This window comes from Perca fluviatilis, chromosome 12 (assembly GCF_010015445.1).
Source record: "Perca fluviatilis chromosome 12, GENO_Pfluv_1.0, whole genome shotgun sequence".
Taxonomy (NCBI): domain Eukaryota; kingdom Metazoa; phylum Chordata; class Actinopteri; order Perciformes; family Percidae; genus Perca; species Perca fluviatilis.
The window spans coordinates 5,243,036-5,266,388 of record NC_053123.1 but is presented as its reverse complement, the minus strand read 5'-3'; the positions used below and the strand labels follow the sequence as shown (position 1 = coordinate 5,266,388).

At 38.9% G+C, this 23,353-nt stretch overlaps 1 protein-coding gene across 3 annotated transcripts; it reads right to left on the bottom strand.

The window, feature by feature from the left end:
* Positions 1 to 480: 480 nt before the first annotated feature.
* On the bottom strand, positions 481 to 22,251 carry LOC120570455 (1-phosphatidylinositol 4,5-bisphosphate phosphodiesterase delta-4-like). Of its 3 annotated transcripts, none has more exons than XM_039818816.1 (16): positions 21,937 to 22,251; positions 19,460 to 19,557; positions 18,622 to 18,780; positions 17,428 to 17,656; positions 16,387 to 16,516; positions 15,444 to 15,675; positions 12,780 to 12,981; positions 11,590 to 11,734; positions 10,259 to 10,411; positions 8,152 to 8,295; positions 6,211 to 6,361; positions 3,535 to 3,651; positions 2,506 to 2,684; positions 2,190 to 2,322; positions 1,477 to 1,626; positions 481 to 1,286 (listed from the first exon to the last, which is right to left on the bottom strand). In XM_039818816.1, the coding sequence occupies exons 2-16, from the start codon at positions 19,476 to 19,478 to the stop codon at positions 1,195 to 1,197; spliced, it is 2,235 nt and encodes a 744-aa protein (XP_039674750.1). In that variant the 5' UTR covers positions 19,479 to 19,557; positions 21,937 to 22,251; the 3' UTR covers positions 481 to 1,194. The 3 variants fall into 3 exon arrangements, with proteins under 3 accessions (XP_039674750.1, XP_039674752.1, XP_039674751.1); XM_039818818.1 differs by having other exon boundaries at positions 15,444 to 15,672; XM_039818817.1 differs by having other exon boundaries at positions 19,460 to 19,513.
* Positions 22,252 to 23,353: the final 1,102 nt, after the last annotated feature.

Below are 23,353 nucleotides of genomic sequence, written 5' to 3'. Positions count from 1 at the left end.
TGGTTAAAGTAAAGTTTAGAGCTAGCCTGGCTCTAGGACTGGGCAATATTTCCATATTATATCCATATCAATATATGTGGCTAGATAGCAGGGCCAGGGCTCAGGTGGTAGAGCGGACTACCAATCGGAAGGATGGTGGTTCGATCCCTGACCCTGCAGTCCCATGTCGAAGTGTCCTTGGGCAAGACACTGAGCCCCAAATTGCTCCCATTGCTGCGCCATCAGTTTGTGAATGTGTGTGAATGTTTTTCTAATGAGCAGGTGGCACCTTGCATGGCAGCCTCAGCCACCAGTGTATGAATGTGTGTGAATAGTGAATGGTTCCTGTACTACAGTATGTAAAAGCACTTTGAGTAGGCGTTAAGACTAGAAAAGTGTGCTCTCTTCAAGTCCTTTAATATTTGCTTGTGATAAAGAACTATAGTATATAAAGTGAATGAATTAATGAACTTGAACAATAAATGAGTCACAGATGTTGAATGTTGAACCATTCAGAAAATGTATTGCATGTATTTACAGGCCTATATATACACAAACATTTATATTATACACAACATAACCTTGTGGAATTTGTACATTAGTAAATAGAAATAAGATTATCCCAACATGATGCAACATTCTATTATTACACTTTCAGTTATTTTAGGTACTGTTGCTTCCGCATATACAGTACACTTAAAGGCAAATGGTATATTTAGACATTCTAGACATGCAGCAATCCTTCAAGTTCCTTCATTCTCAGACAATGACAATTAAAAGTTTTCGGGCGATATTTACATACAAAGTTGAATTGATAATTGCAAACTAAATAAATACAGACATCTTTCTTAAAAAAAGCTTATAGTACTACATGACATCTTTTGACCCTGTTTCTTAGTAGTGCCCTAATTTCTTTGTAAAGGAAATGCATCAACCCTATTTTAAAATGAGTCCCTTTATCTGATTCAATCTATTTGAATAGAGTACACTACTGCAATCATCCAATATCTTGTTTTGAGTGAATAATGCTGAGAAACAAAGTCAGATATCTGACACATTATCCAAGCATTGATATTTTAAGTTCCCGAAAAAATTTTTGGTCTTGTCTTGCAAATGCCCAATATCTGATAAAAGTATTGGTGTATCCTGTACGCATCCTTCGTCTGCCACAGACACAGGAGCGCCTCTGGCTTCATATCCTCAGATTTGACTTCTTCATGTGAGCTCTGAGATGCTGATGTTGACAAAGAGCGAGGCGGGAGGGATAGCTATTCCATCTTTGGAGAGCAGATGTATGTGACGATATCCTGAGAAGGGGAAAGGCGTTGAGAAGAATTTGGTAAAGAAAAAGCTTTCTAACAGAGTGGTATTGAGTTCTCCTGCATCTGGTATGTGATGCAACATATGATTGAATGTACATATTTAATAAATACTGCAGTGAGCTGGAACTCTGGGAGTTTCAGTGCCATGCTTTGGCTCACTGTACTCTTTGCTCACCTGCTTGGATGCACATAAATGGAAGAGTGAACTGTCCAATGAAGTCGTTCCTTGACGCCCTATCGTGGTCCTCCACCTCAAAGCGAACCAGGGCCAACTCGGGGGTGTGGATGACAAAATTTAAAGTTTCATTCCACACTGGGTTAAAACCTGCAGGTAGAGGGCAGTAGAGCAGTGAGTACAACCAACTGGGATGGTACTGTTATTTGCACAATTATTTTTCAATTCATCTTGTAGGTTTCACATTTTCACTTTGTACTTTCATTTCAAGTACAACGCACATTAACATTCAACATTTCTGTGAATGTTAGCCAGCCGGCAAATTTTCAACTCCTTTGGCCAGGTGTTTTGAGACCAGAGCAACAGGAAACAGCTAGACAATTTTATGGGTTAAAATGTACGGACAGAAGACAACAAGACGCCATAAAGACAGCAACAGCAACAAAATAAGCCTCCTCAAGAAGCCATGCAGAGCAACGGGAAGCAGCAAGACATTAGTACGTTAATACATCAACAGTATAAACATTTGGTAAATGTAGCCACGCAAGCAAGCAACAAAACACAGCCAAGCAACACAGAATTATTAATTTTTTTTTTTAAACATGCAGAGGAGCAATAAGCAACAAGTACTAATTTTTCTTTCACATCCTGGCCCTTATCACAACTATCTATATAAATGAAATACACATATCATCTGTACAGAGAAAACTCACCGTTGTTGTTAATGTAAGGGGTCTCTTTCATGTCCTGGTCCCCTGGCACTCCAAAGATCTGCACTCTGACCAGGGGGTCTACAATAGAGCCTTCTTTCTGATTCACCTTTGGTAGCTGCTGCCCACTTATCACCTGATGAACACACACACATATTTGCCTATTAGATACAGACACCACTGTACATGTACTTGCACAGAAGAACAGCAATTAGTGTCTTTTTTCTTTGTTATTCAGTGGTTTTCATGCTAGTTTTCTGCAACACCCTGCCTCAAATTTACACACTGACAAACAAACTACTGTCATGTAGTTTTGAACCTGTATGGATAAGCGGAGGGGTTTGTAGCGTTGCTGCTCCTCGGGTTTGTCTGGACTGAACTGAGTGTTGCCGTCTCTCATGAAGTCAGGCTTGAGGACGTAGCCGCAGCAGCCGTTCTGCCTGAACAGCCCATCATTCAGGTCCATTTCCAGACCAGCTGTCTGAAAGTTCAGAGCCACTTTGGGAAAGAGGGAGAAGGGAAATAATGCAATGTACTGTGATGTTTCTTGGCAGGCTGTATCACATGATTTCCTAGACTCAGAGTATTCTATCTAGCTATCAAAGTTCATGTGACAAGTCCAGCCTTTCATCCAGAACAGACGGCGTCGGTTTAGCCCTGATGACAGGAAACATCTGTCCTGTTAAACTGCTGGCCCTTACGGAAGAGGATTAGGGCCATATGTCAAAAATGTTCACATGGGTATTTCCATGTTCAAATTGTGAGTGACATAAGTTACATAACACATTGCAATGTTCCTGGTTCAATTTTGGCTGGGGACCATGTTTGCTATCACTGTCTACTGTCAATTATTATTTATATGTTGTATTTATGCATTTCCCTGGACTGTGTGCCTGTCTTTCGGTAGGAAGATTCTGTGACATGTTGGGCTTTTGAAACCAACGACCAAATCAAAAAGAGCTTTTATTTGTCCTTTCTTGATTTTTAATTTTGCATTGGGAATATACAAGGTTTTCATCCAGCAGCGACAGCACTAGCTTATGTTAAAGTTGTATGTTATGTTAAGTGCTACTCACATTTGGCAGATTAAACTGTAACCAAATGGCTGAATTGACAGCACTGACTGTGTCTACATCCATACCCTGAATCCTAAGTATCAAAAGCACAATTCAATCTTTCTGATCCTGAAAGCACTTAAATATTGGCTGAAATAATACATGAAATTGCTTGTTTGTGGCCATCATAGCACTCATTAAGATTGGAAACAGGGCACATCGGTGATTTCAGAGGTAAGTTTGTAAGTAAGTTTGGTGTAACCAGCAGAGGGCAACATCACCCTTCCCCTCACCTATCTGGCAGCCCACATTCCACATCTCCTGGGGGTTGTAGTTAGAGGAATTGGTCCTTAAGCCATCGGGGTAGATCCTGCTCAGCTGCCGAGTGTTGTACCGCACAAAATCTGTTCCTAAGGGAGAGGTTTAAAGATAATAAAGCCACTCAATTTCTATAGCGTAAACACAGAGAAACGTGTTCCCCCATCTATTCTCAGTTACAGTTATAAATAATATAATAATTTAACAAGAAAGAGCGCCAAAATCACTATCGCCAAACCCACCATCGCCAAACCCACCATCGACAAACCCACCAGACTTCTTTAGAGTGTACAGATCTAGATCCAGCATATCTGCACATGGCTAGGGTGAATTAAGGGTTCATTTCAACCTAATTAGTGATTGTTGAAACTGTAAAGAGACAAACCAATGCAACATTTGATTGACTTTCTGTCGTCTTTGAATGAAGAAATAAAATTATTATCATTATGTTTTTGTCCAAATGGAGTCTGATGGGTTTGCTGATAGCGATTTCGGGGATGTTTTATGTTAAACACAAAGGATCTTACACGCTAACACAAAGTGTGTTGTACTGCACAAAATCTGTCCCTGAGGAGAGGTTTAAAGAGAATAAAGCCACTCTATTTCTATAGCACAGGGGTCTCCAACCGTACTTCATGTAAGGGCTACTGAAGTGGCCAAGAGCTACTTGCATCATATCGCTCACATTTAATTACATAACACACATAAGCTGAGTGAAGCTACTGTTTGTACACGTATGGAATTGCAATAACCAAAGCTTATAAAAAATCTTCACTTCACATCAAGGTGCATTACTTATTTTACATTTCTTTTAGCCCACATAGTTAGCTACATCACTGAAAATATTCCCATCAGGGTCCAAGACAAGGGCGTAAATCTGATCTAACAGTAGACAATAAACATAAAATTTCTGAAGAGCAATTTTTGAAGGGGACACAAATAATACAGCCACAATTATACTCGTAGAAGACATGCGTACACAGAGGAAAGCCTTAATACTATCATTAGTGTAGCATGGAGACTGTACCATTATCCTTCTTTTCAGTGTTTCTCGTGATTCAATAAAAAACTGACTAAATTGACCGAAATATTCTTCTTTAAAATCATGTATTTATTTTTAAGTTGTTTATAATCAAGCCACAAAAATACCTTAAAACATAATGACTTATTTTGAAAAAGTGTCCCCTTATAAAAGAAATACAATACTTTTGTACACTTGTTAAATTAGCTGATCATAATGTAAATTAGTGAGCCACTGGTAAAGCTCATCTGCTAACCCTGACAGCCACACACCTCCAAAAATATTAACTAAGCTCAACACACTTACTTGAGACTCTCCACCTGACTGTCCCTGGTCTCCCTGTTCCTCAGTTCTTTCTGTCTCCTTTGCCTGTGACATAGTGACGTTAGTATTTCCATAAGCACCCATTCTTATAAAGATGTTACCAAATTGTCTTGATATGAGGACTTATTGTACTTACTCAGCGTTTTGGACTGCATGTCTGTTATTCTTTTCTCTGTCATTTTATCTAGACAACAACAACACAAATCTTAAGCTAACGTCAGATGTGTGAATATGAGTTAGGTTCATAGATTCACCACGCGGTCATATTATAATTCTAAAATGATCTTGCGTCCTCCACATAAATATTAGGTTATGTCTGGGACAGAGGATATATACACTTAACTGATCAGCCACTTAATTTCATATTGAGCAAAAAACAACTGTAGATCTCCAAAATTAACCCTAATATAAGTTCACACACATAACGTAAGGCTTATCGCCGTAGTAACGTTAGTTGTAGTGGGTGCATTTCTATCCAACAAGCTAGGTAACGTTACACTATATTACACTAACATAACGAACGTTTTTGTCATGACTAATTCATTAATTACTCAGCATCATTTCTATATGAGAAAAGAAAAACTTAATCTCATGTTTAATGTGAATAAGACAGCTTTGAACCGTCTAATTACTACATTCCTGTCACTGCCGATGTGACTGTCACCGTGAGTGTAGCCAAAGAACTTCTAATATATCCGTAGACCGGCTTTGGTGTAGCGCAGATCCTAAAGCATGCAGTGGACCAAACCACTCTGAGGCAAGGGAGGGGGGGACTCAAAATGTTTCTAAACTTAAAAAGCACTTTTTGGGGTTTGTATTGTTTTACTGCTTACCCAGATATTTAAGTGTAAATCATTATGTTATTTACAATACTCAGCATTGTTTTAATGATATTTCTAGGGGGGGGACAACCCTTAGATGGGGTCGGGCGCACTCCGACTCCTGGGATTTACGCCCTTGGTCCAAGAAAACATTACCACTTTTCACTTCTATGGCCCGCAAAGTTAGCTACCTCACTTTTAATATCGTGGTCATTTTGTGTCTCAGTTTGTCAACCTATTGGCGAGCTACTGGAAAGCTACATGTTGGAGACCCCTGATACAGCATGAACACAGAGAAGCTACATGTTCCTCTACCTATGACTCAGGGACAGTTATAAATAATATAAAAATGTCAAAAGAAAGATACTGTACACTTTGTAACACATGGATAACATTTCATAGTCATGAAACATATTTTATCTGAGGGATATGAAATGCACTTAAGATTTTTAAAGATGTCCACTGTTCCCTTCATGTTCATGTACCTTCGTCCTTAGCACGCGCCTGGGCCTTGTTCTCAGAGAACGAGGATATCTCATAGCATTTGCCGTGTGAACGACCATGCTCAAAGTCACGGAAGTGCACACTCTTGCAGTAAACCACCAAGTCCGACAGCTCCCTGGACAGTTTGGACTTCTGCAAAATGGGAGAATAAAATGGTAAATTAATCAACAAAGAAATCCTATTCCCATCATTTTAAACATTAATAACATCTAGGGGTGAGCTGCTATGGGTCACCGTATCCCTGTAAATTAGAGGCTAGGGATTCAATAATAATGACCTGGTAATTTGTCCACAACTAACAAACTGTAACAAAATAGGGGGGAGTTATTATACACAAGTATAATAACTGCAAACTAATTTGTCCTTAATTTAAACAAAATAGCAAGTTACTAGACTAAAATAAGTTTGGTTTATTTATTTTCCACAATATCTGAAATGTGGAACTTGTTTGGTGCAAATGATTGCATCATGGTAAGGTAAGAGCTGCGTAATGAATGCTTGGGAATTTACACGTAATTGCCAGAACATTATCATGATGTAACCACACCGCGACAAATTAAAAACAGGATAAAATGTTTCCTAACTATCTCATGAGTATTGACCTTATTTGCCACTTCTTTAGTAACCCATGCAAAGCAATAGATAGATACAATTCATACAGTATCAAGTGGTTTTCAATATCTTTTAATATTTGCATGAACATTTGCAACTATTTTAAACAAGCAGCTTCCATCTGGTTTCATTCCACTGATACGGACATATTCAAGTGTTGTCTTTACTTTTTTCACTCAATATCAGCAATTATTACACTATTATGTGGATATTATTATTATGCAGATATATACAGTATGCGGGTGGCAGTACCTCAGTCTGCAGGAAGTTGGGTTGAGAAGCGGAGGGTCACCGGTTCAAGTTCCCATATGGACCAAAGTACGGAGTATGGACTGTGTGTAATGTGTGTTCTAACAACAGAGTGAGTCAATTCCAATAAAAGCATAAATTATTCAGCACTACGTACTGTATCATTTATATATATTTGTATACAAATATTGAGCTAATTACTGTGTATTTATTAGTGATGTTGTCGTTGCTTTTCAAGGAAAATGTCCAATTTCTGTTAGCCTCAGCTGTTTTATTTAAATTTGGGACACAGTACTAGGTACGTATTACTTTATTGATGCATTTTTACATTTTATTTTAACAGTTTTGTTCAGTTGTGGACAAGAAAACAGGTATCTCACACTGTTACTTTGATTATTCATGTGGATAAGTCATTTATTGGGTAATTATTATTATTTAAAATATATATAAATTACAGCAATAACAGTTTGAGGGGAAAAAAAAATATCTTCAAAGATGAATTTAGCTCAACCAAAGCTTTAATGCAGCTAATAAATCTGGATAAAACGATTGGAATCCCCTCTCTCCCTCCTCACCTGTAATTAAATTATTGAGCCACAAATGCTTCCAGTTCATGTCTCGCTTCTCAGCAGCTGCACGGAGCATTTCACTTTTATAATTTAGATATTTTCTAATAGCTGTTTCCTCAGAGGACACTGAGCTTTTTTCCCCCAGCTAAGGTGACGGACATTGGATGCTGTTTTCTTTCTCCCATATCGGTCTTCTTTTAAATAAGTTTCCTGTTTCTTTTCACTATCTCCGTTCTTCTACTCCAGTCTCGCCTCGCTGTCTCTTATGTCCCAACCCAGCTTCCTGTCTGTCTCTACAATCAAGCTCCATACACTTCTGTCTTGATTTACAATCACTTTTTATAGCATTCCCTGTCTTCTCTACTTCCACTATCTGTAAAGGAAAACGTGTATATTTAAGAAGCATGGTCAAATCATGCTACAAGAAATAAAGTCACTTTCTTGACCAACATTAAGGGATGTCAGATCTCATAAAGTATCAGGTTGATGTACCTTCCTAGCAGGTGGGTTCCCTTTAGTCGGGCTCTCTGCATCTTCTGCTTCTTCGTCGCTAACTTCATCTGTCTGGGTTCCATCGAGACAGTCTTCTGGATTGTTAAGCTTCTTGGCTTTCAGCAAAATCTTTCCTTTCAGTTCCTGTAATGAACACCAACACAGGCACAGATTGGTGAGAGCTGTTAGTCTGCATGCTGTACGTGATAATCGACTCCACTTTATTTGCAGTGTTTTTCTGTTCATTTCAAAGTACAAATGAGTAGATTTAAGAACTTCATTTAACCCAGTTAGATAAAGAAACCCATTCATGTTAGTTGAATGGGCTGAGTACCCAGACTGCTCATGAAGGTGGTCCATCTTCCTGCACTTTGCTGTCTCCCAACTAAACGCAGGAATGCACCTATTTAATTGCCAAAATCCTCAGTGGAATTCTTCGCAGGATTGATCTGCCATTACTTCAAGTTAGCATTGATTGCCGTAAGTGCTCTAATGTAAAAAACGTTTGGAATTTATACTATGGTTATGCTTTCAGTGGTAGATGCATAACAGGCCACACACAAACCATTCATCTTTAAAATGTCTATATTGTAAATGATACCTAAGTTTCATACAATACATTTAGCTGCTGCCCCCGTCCACAGCAGTACAATGCTTAGCTTCTGTATTAGTACGCCTGCCTGCTTCTCCAAACTCCCAAATCTACTAAAGCTAACGCACTGACTATGGAGAAGTACCTCATACAACCCCACTTCAAAAAATCAGAACTATCCCTTTAATGCATGAATAAATGTAACCTAACCATGAAATAATGTAACTTAAAGTGCTCACATATTATGCTCATTTTCAGGTTCATAATTGTATTTAGAGGTTGTACTAGAATAGGTTTTCAAACCATATTTTTGTTGTACTGCACATTGCTGCAGCTCCTCTTTTCACCCTGTGTGTTGAGCTCTCTGTTTTAGCTACAGAGTGAGGCATCTCACTTCTGTTCCATCTTTGTTGGGACTCGCACATGCGCAGTAGCTAGGTAAGGACTACTAGCCAGTCAGAAGCAGAATATGAGGGCGTGACCTGACAGTAGCTAGGTAAGGACTACTAGCCAGTCAGAAGCAGAGTATGAGGGCGTGCCCTGACAGTACCTAGGTAAGGACTACTAGCCAGTCAGAAGCAGAGTATGAGAGTGTGCCATGCTAGCAGCTAGGCGAGCATTATAACGTGTGTTCCAAAGTGACCACGTCTGTCTCTGAAGTAAAGGCTGGACTACAATAGAGCTGTTTGGAGCAGTTGGTGAACAGGGTTTTCTGTTCTGTACATCGTCGATTTCTTCAAATTTCGTCGCTTAATGGAGTCTGGTGGTTTTGGCGATAGCGATTTCAGGGATGTTTCATGTTAAACAAAAAGGATCTTACTCTTTAACAAAAAGGTATCTGTAGGGATCCTTTTCTGAATGTTGTCACTCAGACACTAAATTGAAGGTGCGCAACTGCCCATTAACGTAACATTACAGCTTGTTTTCACCGCTGCAAACTGCAGCGGTCTTGCTTTATTCTTGACCAATTTCCCTTTGACACAAAAACATAGGAAAGTAGGGTCCAGGGAGAAAAAAAAACAAAATTTCCCCTCAAAATCACCAAAATGAGGTGTTCACATTAAAACTACAATATACAAACAGCATGTAAAAGCCACACTACACTATTTTAAGATGAAACAAGACTCTGTATGGCTCTACTTAGAAACAGCAGTGCTTTGAGCTAAATACTAACATCAGGCTTTCTTAGAATTTCACTGTTGTTAATGTGGTAATTTTCTTATTGTGATAAAGGTTCATTAATGGAACCATGTCTCCTGCCTATAACAAACCTGAATGCATTTGAGTTGCTAGTCCTGGTAAACTAAGGTCTAAAGTAAACATTATTTCCTTGGGTGAAATTAACAGGGTTGTGTTGTCAGCTACTTTGGGTAACACCGGTTAACAGGGCCCGCAAATTAACTGCCCGCCACAGCTGGTTAAAAAAAAAAAAATGAATCCCTCGGTGCCTCGCCCTCTGAAGTGTATATACTGTATGACCACAAACAAAAGAACAAAACCCAAACAGATTGTTACCTGTGGAGAAGGAAGCTGTTGAGGGACCTGCCCATCCAGAAGGGTGGTCAGTAGTGTGTCACCCAGGATTTTGCTAAGGTGCTGGGCCATGACTGTCTGCTGCTCCACACCACAGTGATTCTCAAGAGACAGAATGACTGGGAAGTCCGATGCCTATCAAACAGGAAAGAAAAGACACAATACTGGCTTTTAAAGCTTATCTGTATTATTATTATTATTATTATTATTATTATTCTGTCTTATAAGCATTCACAACCTATGTTCTTCTACAATTCTCTTCATTTTTATACCTCAGTAGCCTTTTAACCCCTTCCACATTTCTCTATATAGAAACCTCATTCAAATATTCAGCTCATTTAGGACATGCTATTACTTGTCATATTCATATCTTTCATACTTTCAGAAATATTCAATGTTTTCTAGGAAATTGCACAAACTCTATACATTTCCACACCTTTTCATACTTTTTTACCCATTCATGCTTTCAGATAGAAACTCCATTCAAACTTTAAAATGTCTCACATCTTTTATACGTTACGGGTATTATTCAGCTTTCAAATCCCATTAAAACTTAAAAAAAATATTCCACCTTCTTTGAAGCTTAGTAAAAATGCCCTTCTCAGATTTTTACATAAGTGTGTATTGGATGTAATGTTCAGAGCTAGAGAGGGCGATATCACAGCTGAAGTGGAGAGGAGGAGAGGAGCTTTAAAAACTTCTACAAAAAGAATATTGCTCTTATTTCCACAACTGTCACTCTTCATACATCATTTTAAGTTAAAATGTAGTAACATTTGTGCAGGTCCCAGACATGTTACTATAGAAGCAATCAGACTTACACATTTGGCTATGTAAGCCTTGAGTGACAGGAACTCCAATCACTTGAGACCAGAAATTACTGGGAAAATGTTTATTTATTTATTTTTTTAAATATTCTACTTTTTCACATATGGCATTGGTATTATTCAACTTTTCAATGGCATTCATCCTAATTAAACCTATTCCAACTTTTTCAACTATTACTACTACTACTATTACTACACTTTCTTCTTACACATTTCAGCCAGCAATTCAGTAGTGTCAGCTTTTTAGCATCCAGCATTCACACCACTAAGTTATGAACACAGTGACGGTGGCTCTGCAAAATGTTCTCGGCAAGGAACTTGTTTTGGTGGAACATTTGCACCCCGCAAAGAAACTGGCACATAAAATATGATATGAAGTGAACTGTTGCATGGCTGAATACCGCTAGGAGTAAGTGATGAAATATGTTTTCTGTGTTATTTGAGTAAACCAACCCTTTATAAGCAAATAGTGCTAGTGCTGCTCACCTTGAACGCATATTCCTTCAGAGTTGAAATTACGTCTCTAAAAAGAATCTTGGAAGTAAAAGTGTGACCATGGTACACAATGGGTTCACCATCACTGCCGTCCCAGCAGTCCACCTCTACACAACGGCAGCCTCTCTTCAGGGCCCTACACACACAAAAGGGCAAAATATGTTCCCTATTAAAAAGAGGATGCAGTGTGTATTGTGAAATGTGATGTTTATTAGTAACACTGTGCTCACACACACAGCTTTAGTTTTAAGCTAAGAAAGTCAACTCCCTATCAAGTTGATCACTGAACTCTGATAAGTACATTAAATTCACTTTACTGCGATTGCCTAACCTCTGTTTCAATTAAAGATCCTATATAGACCTTTTTCACGGCAGACATGTTGACATGTCATAGTAGGAAAAGCACAGGTGTATTCAAACCATTACTGATGGCTGCATTCCACTTAGGAGAGGTCCTGGTATTGTGCATGCTGACTCATTGAAATATCTTACTGGGACACTTGATGGAACTGAGCCATCGTTAAGGTGATCAATTTCAGCTGTGCTTTTCTTGCTACTATGACAAGTCAAAATGTCTGCTGTGAAAAAGGTCCATTATAAAAAAAAGTGAGATTGCCATGTCTTTTTCTAGTCCAAACAGGTTGAGGTGCTATATAAATACTGCGAAAGTATCAAAATTCTCAATCCACAGACAAATGCACACATGCTGTATTTAGAAAGTGTGCCTTTAAACGAGCCATTAGGACTTCCGCACGATTGTGATGTCACAATATACTATATATATATATATATATATATATATATATATATATATATATAGGTAGAAAGCGCTGCTACAGTGCCGTTACAGTCATTCCCTGGCTGCAATGACGTTGCAGAGACTCCAAGAGCACAGATGTGAAAGACCCGGTAACACTGACCAATCACAGAAGACTGGGCTTTTTTTCGAGAGGGGGACTTAAAGAGACAGACGCTAAAACAGAGCGTTTCAGATAGATGGTCAATACAGGTTTATTTAGACAGACAGTATGAAAAAAATAATGTTTTTTGAACATTAAAGCATATACGCATGTTCTAGTAGAAACCTAAAATACCTACCTAAAAGTAAGAACCTTAAATTAGCATAAGATGGGACTTTAAAGCGCGTACTAAGAATAAAGCGTGTTGCATGCAGCCCTTACTTGATGTATGCCTCCAGGCTGCTCTGTCCTAGCAGCTGGTCCTCCAGGAGGTAGGTGTTGTGTGAGGAGGAGATGAAGTAGTGGCTAAGCGGCTGGCTCATGTCCTGGTAAAGATCCAGATGCTTAGGTTTAAATATGGAGCCCTCCTGTGAGCACAGGTAGATCTGGAAGCCATCTAACGACATGATGCCTTGCTTCTTGGCTGCACAGAGGATATGATATGACTTTAGTAGTCACAGATCAAGAGGCAGCGCAGGCAGAGGTGGAAGAAGTCTTGAGATTCTTGACTTAAGTAAAAGTCCTAATACCACACTGTAAAAATACTCTGTATCAAAGTAAAAGTCCTGCATTGAAAATGTTACTTACGTGAAAGTATGTAAGCATCATCAGGAAAATGTACTAAGTAAGTATTGAAAGTAAAAGTACTCAATGCAAACAAACAAACATCCTCACATTTTAGAAACACATACAAAACAGTTGTGTGTTTAATTGTCAAATCATTTCAGCTGGACTTAGACCATTATATTGTTGAGTAGTTTAATTAATAATAAAACATCCTATTTTATAAACTACATGTGTTTTGTGTGCAAAAATCTTAATTTGTAAAGTAACTAAAGCTGTCACATTAATGTAATGGAGTAAAAAGTACAATATTTCTCTCTAAAATGTAGCTGAGTAGAAGTAGAAAGTGGCATGAAAAGAAAAGACCCAAGTAAAGTACAAGCACCTTAAATGTATACTTGAGTACAGTACAGTACTTGTATAAATGCCCTTAGTTAAATTCCACCACTGAGCACAGGTCACATGGTATATGTATTTGCTGAGTTGCATAAATATTACATTTAGCTGACGCTTTTATCCAAAGCGACTTTACAATTGCTATATATATGTCTATATGCCCCTGGAGCAACTATGGGTTAAGTGTCTTGCTCAGGGACACATTGGTTGATGTATCGCAGTGGGAATTGAACCCAGACCTCCCACACCAAAGACATGCGTCATATCCACTGTGCCATCACCACCCGTAAATATACGTAGACTGGAAAGAAAGGAATCCACACACTCAGTGAATATTAAATATTTATGCACAATACATATTTAACATTAGTGCACGTTCCTATTATTGTATCAATCATGTGCGGCTGTATGTCAGGGCAGTAGTGCAACTGGGCAACTCCTAATGAGGTCCAGGCTTTCCACAGACATCATGTGTGACATGAAGATGCACTACTGTCAGTCACAGCCATCTCCAGTGGTGGAAGAAGTTTTAGTACTAATAGCACACTGTAAAAACACTACAAGTAAAAGTCCCGCATTGAAAATGTTACTTAAGTAAAAGTACTGTATGTAAGTATCATCAGGAAAATTTACTTAAAGTATTAAAAGTACTCAATGCAGAAAAATATGTGTTTTAGAAACTGGAAAGGATCCAAACTGTTCCGTCAATCAACTAAGTGTTTAATCAGCTAAGTGCGTGCACGTCAAAACACGAGCTAACATTAGAGCTTGTGCTGACGGGGTGTATGTTCAGGTCGGACCGGTTTATTTGCATGTAAATGAATGCTGTATAACCCAACTGACTATCTTTATGTTCGACTTGGGTTTCAGATAAGAACGTATTTCCTTTGGTTCCACTTGACTTGACAAACTAAACAAAGAATGTACAGTGAGTCCTCTAAAAGCACATAAAGACTATCAACATCAATAATAGCATGTTTCAGCTAGCTTACAAACCAGAGTATAGCCAGTGGTGGAAGATGTATTCAGATCCTTTACTTAATAAAAGTACTATAGGCCTTTCACACTGTAAAAATCCTCCATTTAAAATGTTACTTAAGTAAAATTATGTAAGTATCATCAGGAAAATGTATTTAAAGTATTAAAAGTAAAAGAACTCAATGTCCTCACATTTTAGAAACTGGAAACAATGAAAACAGTTCTGTCAATCAACTAAGTGTTTAACGTACTAATCATTTCAGCAGGAATTAAACTTAAATTAAACTTCCCAACAATATATATATATTGTTGGGAAGTTTAATTTGTAATAAAAAAAATATTTTATAAACTAAATGAGTTTTGTTTTCAAAAATATTCATTTGTAACTAAAGCTGTCAGATGAATGTAGTGGAGGAAAAAGTACAATATTTCTCTCTGACATGTAGTAGGGGTGGGGGAAAAAAATCGATACAGCATAGTATCGCGATATTTTTCGTGGCAATACTGTATCGATACACAGACGCCAAGTATCGATCTTTTATGATATATGTGTTGGTCAGTCTGTCTGCTGGACAATCCCATTTTGCAGCAATAAAATTGAAGTGAGATGAACAAACAGAGAAATTGATCTTTTTAGATAAAACAGATGTTGACAAAATTGTCCTTTGGGGACATAATTTGAAATTGGGAAAAATTTGAAGTTGGAAAAAAGGTAGTACATTGCAATATATCGCAGAATATTGCAATATGTTTAAAATCGCAATAATATTGTATCGTGACATAGGTATTGTGATGATATCGTATCGTGAGGCCTCTGGGGATTCCCACCCCTAACGTAGTGGAGTAGAAGTAGAAAGTGGCATGAAAAGAAAAGTGCCTCAAATTTGCACTTAAGTACATTACTTGAGTAAATGTTCTTAGTTACATCCCACCACCGGCCATGTTTACCTGATTCAGATGGTTCGTAGCGGTCAATCAGCATCATGGCGAGCTGGTAACTCTGCCCTCCCTCGTGCTGCTCCATGCTCAGGAAGGTCTCCAGCTCCTCCAACAGCAACTTCTCTCCATCTCCAGAGTAGTCCTGGAACACCTTCCACACTTCATCCCTCTGGGTCAGCATCTTATAGAAATGGACAAACTGCTCGATTTTCAAAGAGCCGCTCTCCGACTTGTCAGCCTTCTGTGGAAATAAAGCATCAGCTTTCTTTGTTGCACTGTTTAAATATGTTTTTATTGTTCATTATTTATTAAAAGGATCCCCATTAAATGATGCCGTAGCAGTCAGCTACTGTTCCTGGTGTCCACACTAGACACACACATTATATAACAGACATCCCATTACAATAATATATGTAAAATCACATCCATATGCAACACTTATCCACGTCCACATACATGCATGTATACACCCACAAACACACACACACACACATACCCAAAAAAACTAAAATAAATATAAATTTGTCACTCCACATCAATTTTATGAAAGATGGTTGAGAGAGAGATAAGGGCTGCATGATAAGAGGAAAATATCTGATTGCAATTCTTTTGACTGACAATGCAATTGTGATATGATTTACGATACTGGAGGAAATTATCATTTGATCCTTGAAAAATATTAAAATAAAAATGATTATAGTGTGATTTTTGCCAGGATCTGTACCAAAAAAAGATTTTGATGATGGGACGTCTCTGCAACATCACAATACTTAATTCAGAATGGTTTGACACATATTTTGACTTTAACAAATATTGCAGCCCCGCCCCTACAATTTGGATAGTCCATATCGCGATTTCGATAAAATTGCAATTAATTGTGCAGCCATAAGAGAAATGCACTGCAGCAACAAGTGAACTTAATTAAACCAATCTAAAGAGGTTCATAGCTCACCGTGAACAGATTCAAAGCATGGTCCTCATTCATTTCCACGTTCATCATCTTCAGCAGTGTCTGCACCTCTTTGAAATTCATCTTCCCATCTTTGTTTTTGTCAGCTTTCTGAAACCAGTCGCGGACCCACCTGAGAGGATACTGAGGGAAACGCCAGCTCACAAGTGTTGTGGAACAACAATTCAAATAATAATAATAAAAAAAACTTTATTCAAAAGTGTTACAATCCGCTTGAGAGTTCTATTAGAAAACCCCATGGATAAAATAATCTCATGCGCAGTCAGCTACTGTTCCTGAGATCCACACTAGACACACAATACACACCCACTACATCACAGACATTCCATAATATATGTAAAATCACATCAATATGCAACACTTATCCATGCTCACATAGGCTACACATGCATGTGCAAACCTACACACACCTACATTTCCCAAAACAAGAGATCACACTAACAGTCACACTCAGTACATCACATTATGAATAACCACCAATCTAAAACCTGTTTGCACAGAACATTTTTTTTTTCTTTCTATAGAAAAACAATTAAACACAATTAAAGGAATATTTGGTAACACTACTTGAAGGTATCTACATAAGAGTGACATGACAGTGTCATGAACACATAACATTGTCAGTGTCATGTCACCCTAACTCTAACCCTAACCATAACCCTAACTTGTCATGAATTAAAATAAATGTTTGACTTGTTTATAATGTTTATGACACGTTCATGACAGTGTCATGTCACTCTTATGTTGATACCTTCAAGTAATGTGTAACCGAATATTTTTTAAACAGTGTAAGAATCATGGAGTGTGTGTCACTCCAATTGTTTGCCTCTAGATCAATCTCAATTTTTTGTAGGCTTATAAATAAACCTTCAATCCATTACCTGACATTTTTTCAGAATGATACACACTTCACAAGACTTCTTGAAGCTTTGTGCAGAGAAAAGCCAGTGTTTGATATCAGCTAACAGCAGATTTAACACTTGTTTTTCATACCATAAACACAGTGCTACAGTAAAAGGATACTGGTCCTGCCTCTCCTTCTCATCCATCGTTTGAGCCTTGTGAATCAGCTTGCGCACTCCCTCGATCCAGGCTTTGGCTTCCTCGGGCGTCTTGGCCACAAGGTCCAGGTTGCCTTGGCGACCGTGAAAGACCAAGGTGAAGCAGAGCTCAGCGGGGAACTCCTCAGCGGTGCTCTGCAGGACCTCCGACTGGTGGCCCTCGCGCACAGCCTCCACGTCACTTATTGAGACTGAGACATGATCAGTGGATGGTTAAAGTAAAGTTTAGAGCTAGCCTGGCTCTAGGACTGGGCAATATTTCCATATTACAGTGCTCAGCATAATTTAATACACCCATGCTAAAGTTGACTAAAAGAAGGAATAAAAAATCATCTTTTGGAAATTGATCGTAATGCCTTAATTAAAGAAATGAGGAAAAATCCAACCTTTAAGGACACCAATTTTATTTGTGAATCAATAATGTATTGTAAATAAATACATTTCTTCCTTAAAATACAAGGGGCATAAGTAAGTACAGCCATATGTTAAATTCCCATAGAGGCAGGCAGATTTTTATTTTTAAAGGCCAGTTATTTCATGGATCCAGGATACTATGCATCCCAAGTTCCCTTGGCCTTTGGAATTAATATAGATTGGCATGGGGTACTTTCCATGAAATCATCTCTCAATGCAAATCAAACCAGCTATTAGGCTAATATAATATAAAATATAAATAAAACCATGCCAATCTCTAGGTATGGAAGTCATAGAAGCATGACGTAGCAGGGCACTGCATGGCATAGCAGGGCATACTCCATCCAGTCCATTTACATTTATATCATCTTAAATTTTAGATAATTGTCTTTTCCTGGTTTTTATGGCTGTATTACAGTAAAGTGATGTCATTTTCTGAACTTACCAGACTGTTCAAGTTGTTTGCCTTTACCCAGTCATTATATCCACGTTACTGATGATTATATATCAAAAATCTCATTGTGTAACTATTTTGTGAAAGCACCAATAGTCAACCCTGCAATATCGACACTGATGTAAGCTATTTGGTCAAAAGTATTCTCATGTTTGATTTTCTCCATATTGCCCAGCTCTACCTGGCTCTGTCAGAAGGTAACAACCCAACCAGGGACCAGGGAAGATCATTAGGAATAAAAGTTTATATGTCATGCATGCAAACATGCGCACACGCTTTGGTACTCACAAGTGGAGTGGCCTTTCCCTGCCCATCTGGACTTGTACCAGATCGTCACGGCGTCCTCCAGAAGGCGGAAATGCCGCTGCTTCTTCCACGACCGGGACTTGACCTTTTTCAGAGTCGACCCTGCCATCATCACCTTGACATCTGGGTCATCTTCGATGCCTGCAGTCACATGTAAAAAGTCATGACATACCTGAGATACTACACCATCAGAACTGCAGGCCAGGGAGAGGATTGTTTTATTGGTTTTGCCATTACTGATTCAATTAGGATATATGGACTTAACGCTGAGCTTAACTTCCATTAAACTGGAGATCTTCAGCAGGGGGTCCTTAGGGTTACCGCAGGGGGCCCTAAGTTATGGTTTAAACATTTAAATATGTCTGAAAATATACATAAACACAAGTCCAACATAGTATTAGCTTAAATTTACACCACAATGATGACATGCTACTGGCCTGTAAGTAAGGTAGACACTAAGGTATACATCCACAGATAAAGAAGCTTCAATGATTCACTGCTACATGTATGTTTAACATTACAACATGATGTATAAATATGTCAATAATTATTTAAATATCTTAGTATTGTATGCACCACAAAAAAGTATGTGTAAAGGCTTTAGGCTGCCCTACACGTTATTGTAGGCTTAGCTTAATATGCAACTCAATTTTATTCTAATATGCAGTGGGGGGGGGTCCCTGCTCCGTCTCTCTTTCAGCTAAGGGGTGCTTGGCCTAAAAAACGTTGAAACCCCCTGCGTTAGACCATACATCTTCAAACAACTTGCAAAATCATCACAAATCTATATCATCAGTCTGAGGGAATAACATTTACTCACGTGAACCTTCAGGATCCATTGCTATTCTTGAATCATGCCAATGGAAATGCGCCGCTAAAAAGAAGCAGATGTTGGAAACTCGTTCCAGATGCTTTTCCCTGTTTCCAAACAAAATTCATTTTGTTAAAGCTCTGGTTTAAATCGATACAAAACCTCAGTACAGCTGCTTCAGTGCCTTACTGTAGGGAAGTTGTTGTTTAGGAAGGACATTACTAGTTCCCTTTGCTTTGTCCATACAGTATACAGGACTTCTCTGCTGATCCACGTGAAACATGTCCATTCATCACCTCCAATAATCAGCTGTTCTGCTTTGTCTCACTAAATGACAATCAGCTGGGTAGTGGGATGTTGGCAAGTGACTGCTCTGCTGTAGTGTCTGCAAGGATGTAGTAGACTCCAGGCACTAAACGCCAAGATATTTTCAGGGCGAGTCAGCATTTAAATCTTAATCCACTCATACCATCAATCTTTACTCAACTCCTGTGCTGACTAAGAAACATCACACACACCCAGCAGCCTGTGCTCATCTCAGCCTCATCAGATAAAAATCAATACTAGACATACAGCAGTCACTCTAAGAATTTGATTTGGATCGTTATGAAATAACGCTACAAAATCTTGCAACAATTTGTTTTAGACACGCTCATGCCTTGGCCCTTGGGATGGCAATCAGGGTTAAAAATTAGCACCATCCATACTAGCCAAATGCAGGTAAAATATGCAAGTGGCTGGTAGATTTGCTTCACTCACCAGCCAAAAAAACCCCAAAACAATAATTTTGAACCCTGATGGCAATGTCTGTGTGTCGATCTGTCAGTGGGTCGGTCATCTATTTTGGGACAGATTTATATATTTCCACTACAGGATGGATTAATATGAAATTTAATACAGGCATTCAGGGTTCCCATAGTCCTTTGGATGACCAAATACCTGCAAAACCATCAACATTCCCATCAGCCTCAGCTTGTGTTTAGTGCTAATTAGCAAATGTTAGCATGATAACTCAGTACGCTAACATGGTGAATATGATACCTGCTAAAGATCAGCATTGTCATTGTGACAGGGGCAGGGCTGGCACCAGCCCCCCCTGAAATATAATTGTTTTTTAAACTCTTCACAGTATTTGTATAGCAATCTGACTGCTTCATAATAAAAAAAAAAAGTTTTACAATATGGGACCTTTAAAGGGTTGAAACTACTCTATCTACGGAGTTATACAAAACCATTGCTTTATAAAACATGTCAACTTTTTTTCTATAGCCCCAAATCATAAACAAAAAATAAAAAAAGTGTTTTGCAATCTTACCATCATACAACCCTTCTATCCTTGCACCCTCATAATGTGGCTCATTAAAAGTAGAGAGACCTAAATTAGCTTCAGTCTTGCTGCTTATCAGTGAAAACCAAGAAACTCCTGCTATCTCTGTTGTTCACTGATAAATGTGGCTCAAACACTTCCGGAAGGGAAGGTTTTCTAAAGTCTGTATATCTGTATTCCTGCCTGACAGCTATTCTTTCCGTTCATTGTCTCCTGAAAAAATCCCCTGTGCCAACCCCCCCCCACTCCCCCTGGCAAGTTCAAGAAAAAAAAATAAACTGAGTTCTCACCACAGTATGACTGACGTGATACATGGAATGCATCCACAGTTGCTTCACAATTTAATATCACACTCCTACTGAAAAAAACAGACCGACCATGAAAGTGATGCTTATTTTCCACAGCTATTTGCTCCATAAACTGATGTGCGCTTTTATGTGTTGTGCTTTCACTGCAGAGCCACGTCAAAGACATTTTTATTTCCCATCCGAGGTTTTCAGATTCTCCACTATTCAAAGTTTAAACCTCCCTCCTTTATACTTAACGTGCAGACCTTTAAGCTGCAATTAGGTCACATTATGTTGTTTTATTTTTGGGGCAATGCTTCAGTGTTTTGGATTGGCTTAGGCGAGATGAGTCACACAAGGCCACTTCTTTAGGGAGTTCACTGACCACACACACACATACACAAAGACATGACTAATTGGCATATCTAACAGAATGGATGTTGGGAATAAACAACTCAGACATAAAAAAAAAAACCAACAAAAAAAACCGCTTCATACATTTATCTTGTATGCTTCTTGTGTGTAGTTTAAATCTATTTCCTTATTCATAACAATGTTTCATTTCCCCTGTACAGTGAGATCTGTGTCCTGATATTTACTCATAATTGCATTTTTCCTGCATACAAGTATGTGAAGAATTCAACAAACAAGTAAATAGGCCATGTCAGTCCAATGAAATCCATTTATAACTCCAAACTGTGGCAGGGAGGGAGGTGTGTGCACAGTAAAAACCAGAGGCAGAAATTTGAGACATCAAAGCATCACTTCAGCAAAGCCTGCATGCAACAGCAGCTAAAGAAAGAACGAGTGAGTCAGACAAACTATAAATTGCATTTTTCCTTGATAGGGAAAAAAAAAAAGGTTATACTTACCAAAAGTACAGTTCTCACCAGGAATATTATGAGTTCGACCTCCAGAGGTGCGTACTCTTAAGGAGACAGCTGGCCTCAGATATGGGTGGGTAGGACCCCGGGATAAGGTTAAGGGAGGTGTGTATGTCACACTGGCCCTGTACGCTGAGATCCAGAATCAAGGAGAGTCCAGGGCCTGTTAGCTGAGCTCAGAGCCTTTAAAGCCTGGGAGTGTCTAAAGGGAAATATGGCTCAGTGTCCTCTCTCCTCCCCTCTCTCTCACTACTGGGTCTGAGAAACGTGATTCTCTGGTCACTGCTGCTGCACGCTGGTACGCTCTGCTCCCACCCCTCCTCCTGTTCCCCCTCCCTCCCCCCCCCAGCCTTCCTTCCTTCTCCTGCCACTCCCTCACTCCTCCATCCGCAGACCCCTCGCTGCATCTGGGGAGGCTCACTTCCCTCAGTCTGCTTCTCCTAGTTCTGTCTTTTGATGGTCTGCAGAGTGACTCCCATGATGCTGTATCAGCACTGATAACGGGTAACACAATTCTGGGAAATAGTCTGTTTGGGAGAGAAGCCAAATCACAAAACAATGAGAAATACATATTGTGCCTTTTATAAAAAAAAAAATACTGATATTCTGAAATTGATATCAAAAGATTACAATCAGGAGTAAACACTGATCAAGGCAGAGCAGAGCCTTAATGGGAAACAGCTGTTAAGATGCAGTTTTTATTACAATGTTCACTAACTTTGATTTGTATTTCTCCAGGACAACGAAAGGAAATGCCTTGATTACAATTGTAATCCGTTTTAACACTCAAAAGGAAATCATGGGTGAAAATTAGTGGCTGACAATGTATACGTCCGAATCACAAATAGCAACATAAAAATGGAAAACATCACTTTAGCCATTCTCAACCCAGACGAGCTAATGTACTCTTCCATTTGAAAGGGTCCCAGCACCAGAGGCCTATAATGACTTTAGCTACTGTAGCTCTTGCCTCATAAAGGGTAAACCGACCAAAAGGCGCGACGCATACTTAGAAAGGTATCCTACGGGAATACAATTTGCTCACAAATGGAAGGCTTGGGCGTAGGGGTTTCCGCGATGGATGCTGTCCATCTCAGCCGTTCTGAGGATAATGGAACATATGGGGGCCACAATCTGTTAATGTACTGGTGAAAGGAAATTAAGGCTCATCAGCGTAGTCTGTGGGGCTATTAAGAGTGTGCACTCAGTGAGCACAGGTGAGCCCATTTCCCATCGGACTGACAAAGAACGAACCTAACTTGAAAATAACTTTCAAAACTTTGACTGCATTATCACCCGATATAAAAAATAAAATAAAAATCCTCTTGGGAAAAACAGCTTTTTTTCACCCACAGCAACACTAGTGACAATGACACCTTATCAAAATACTGCTCACCAGAGCTGC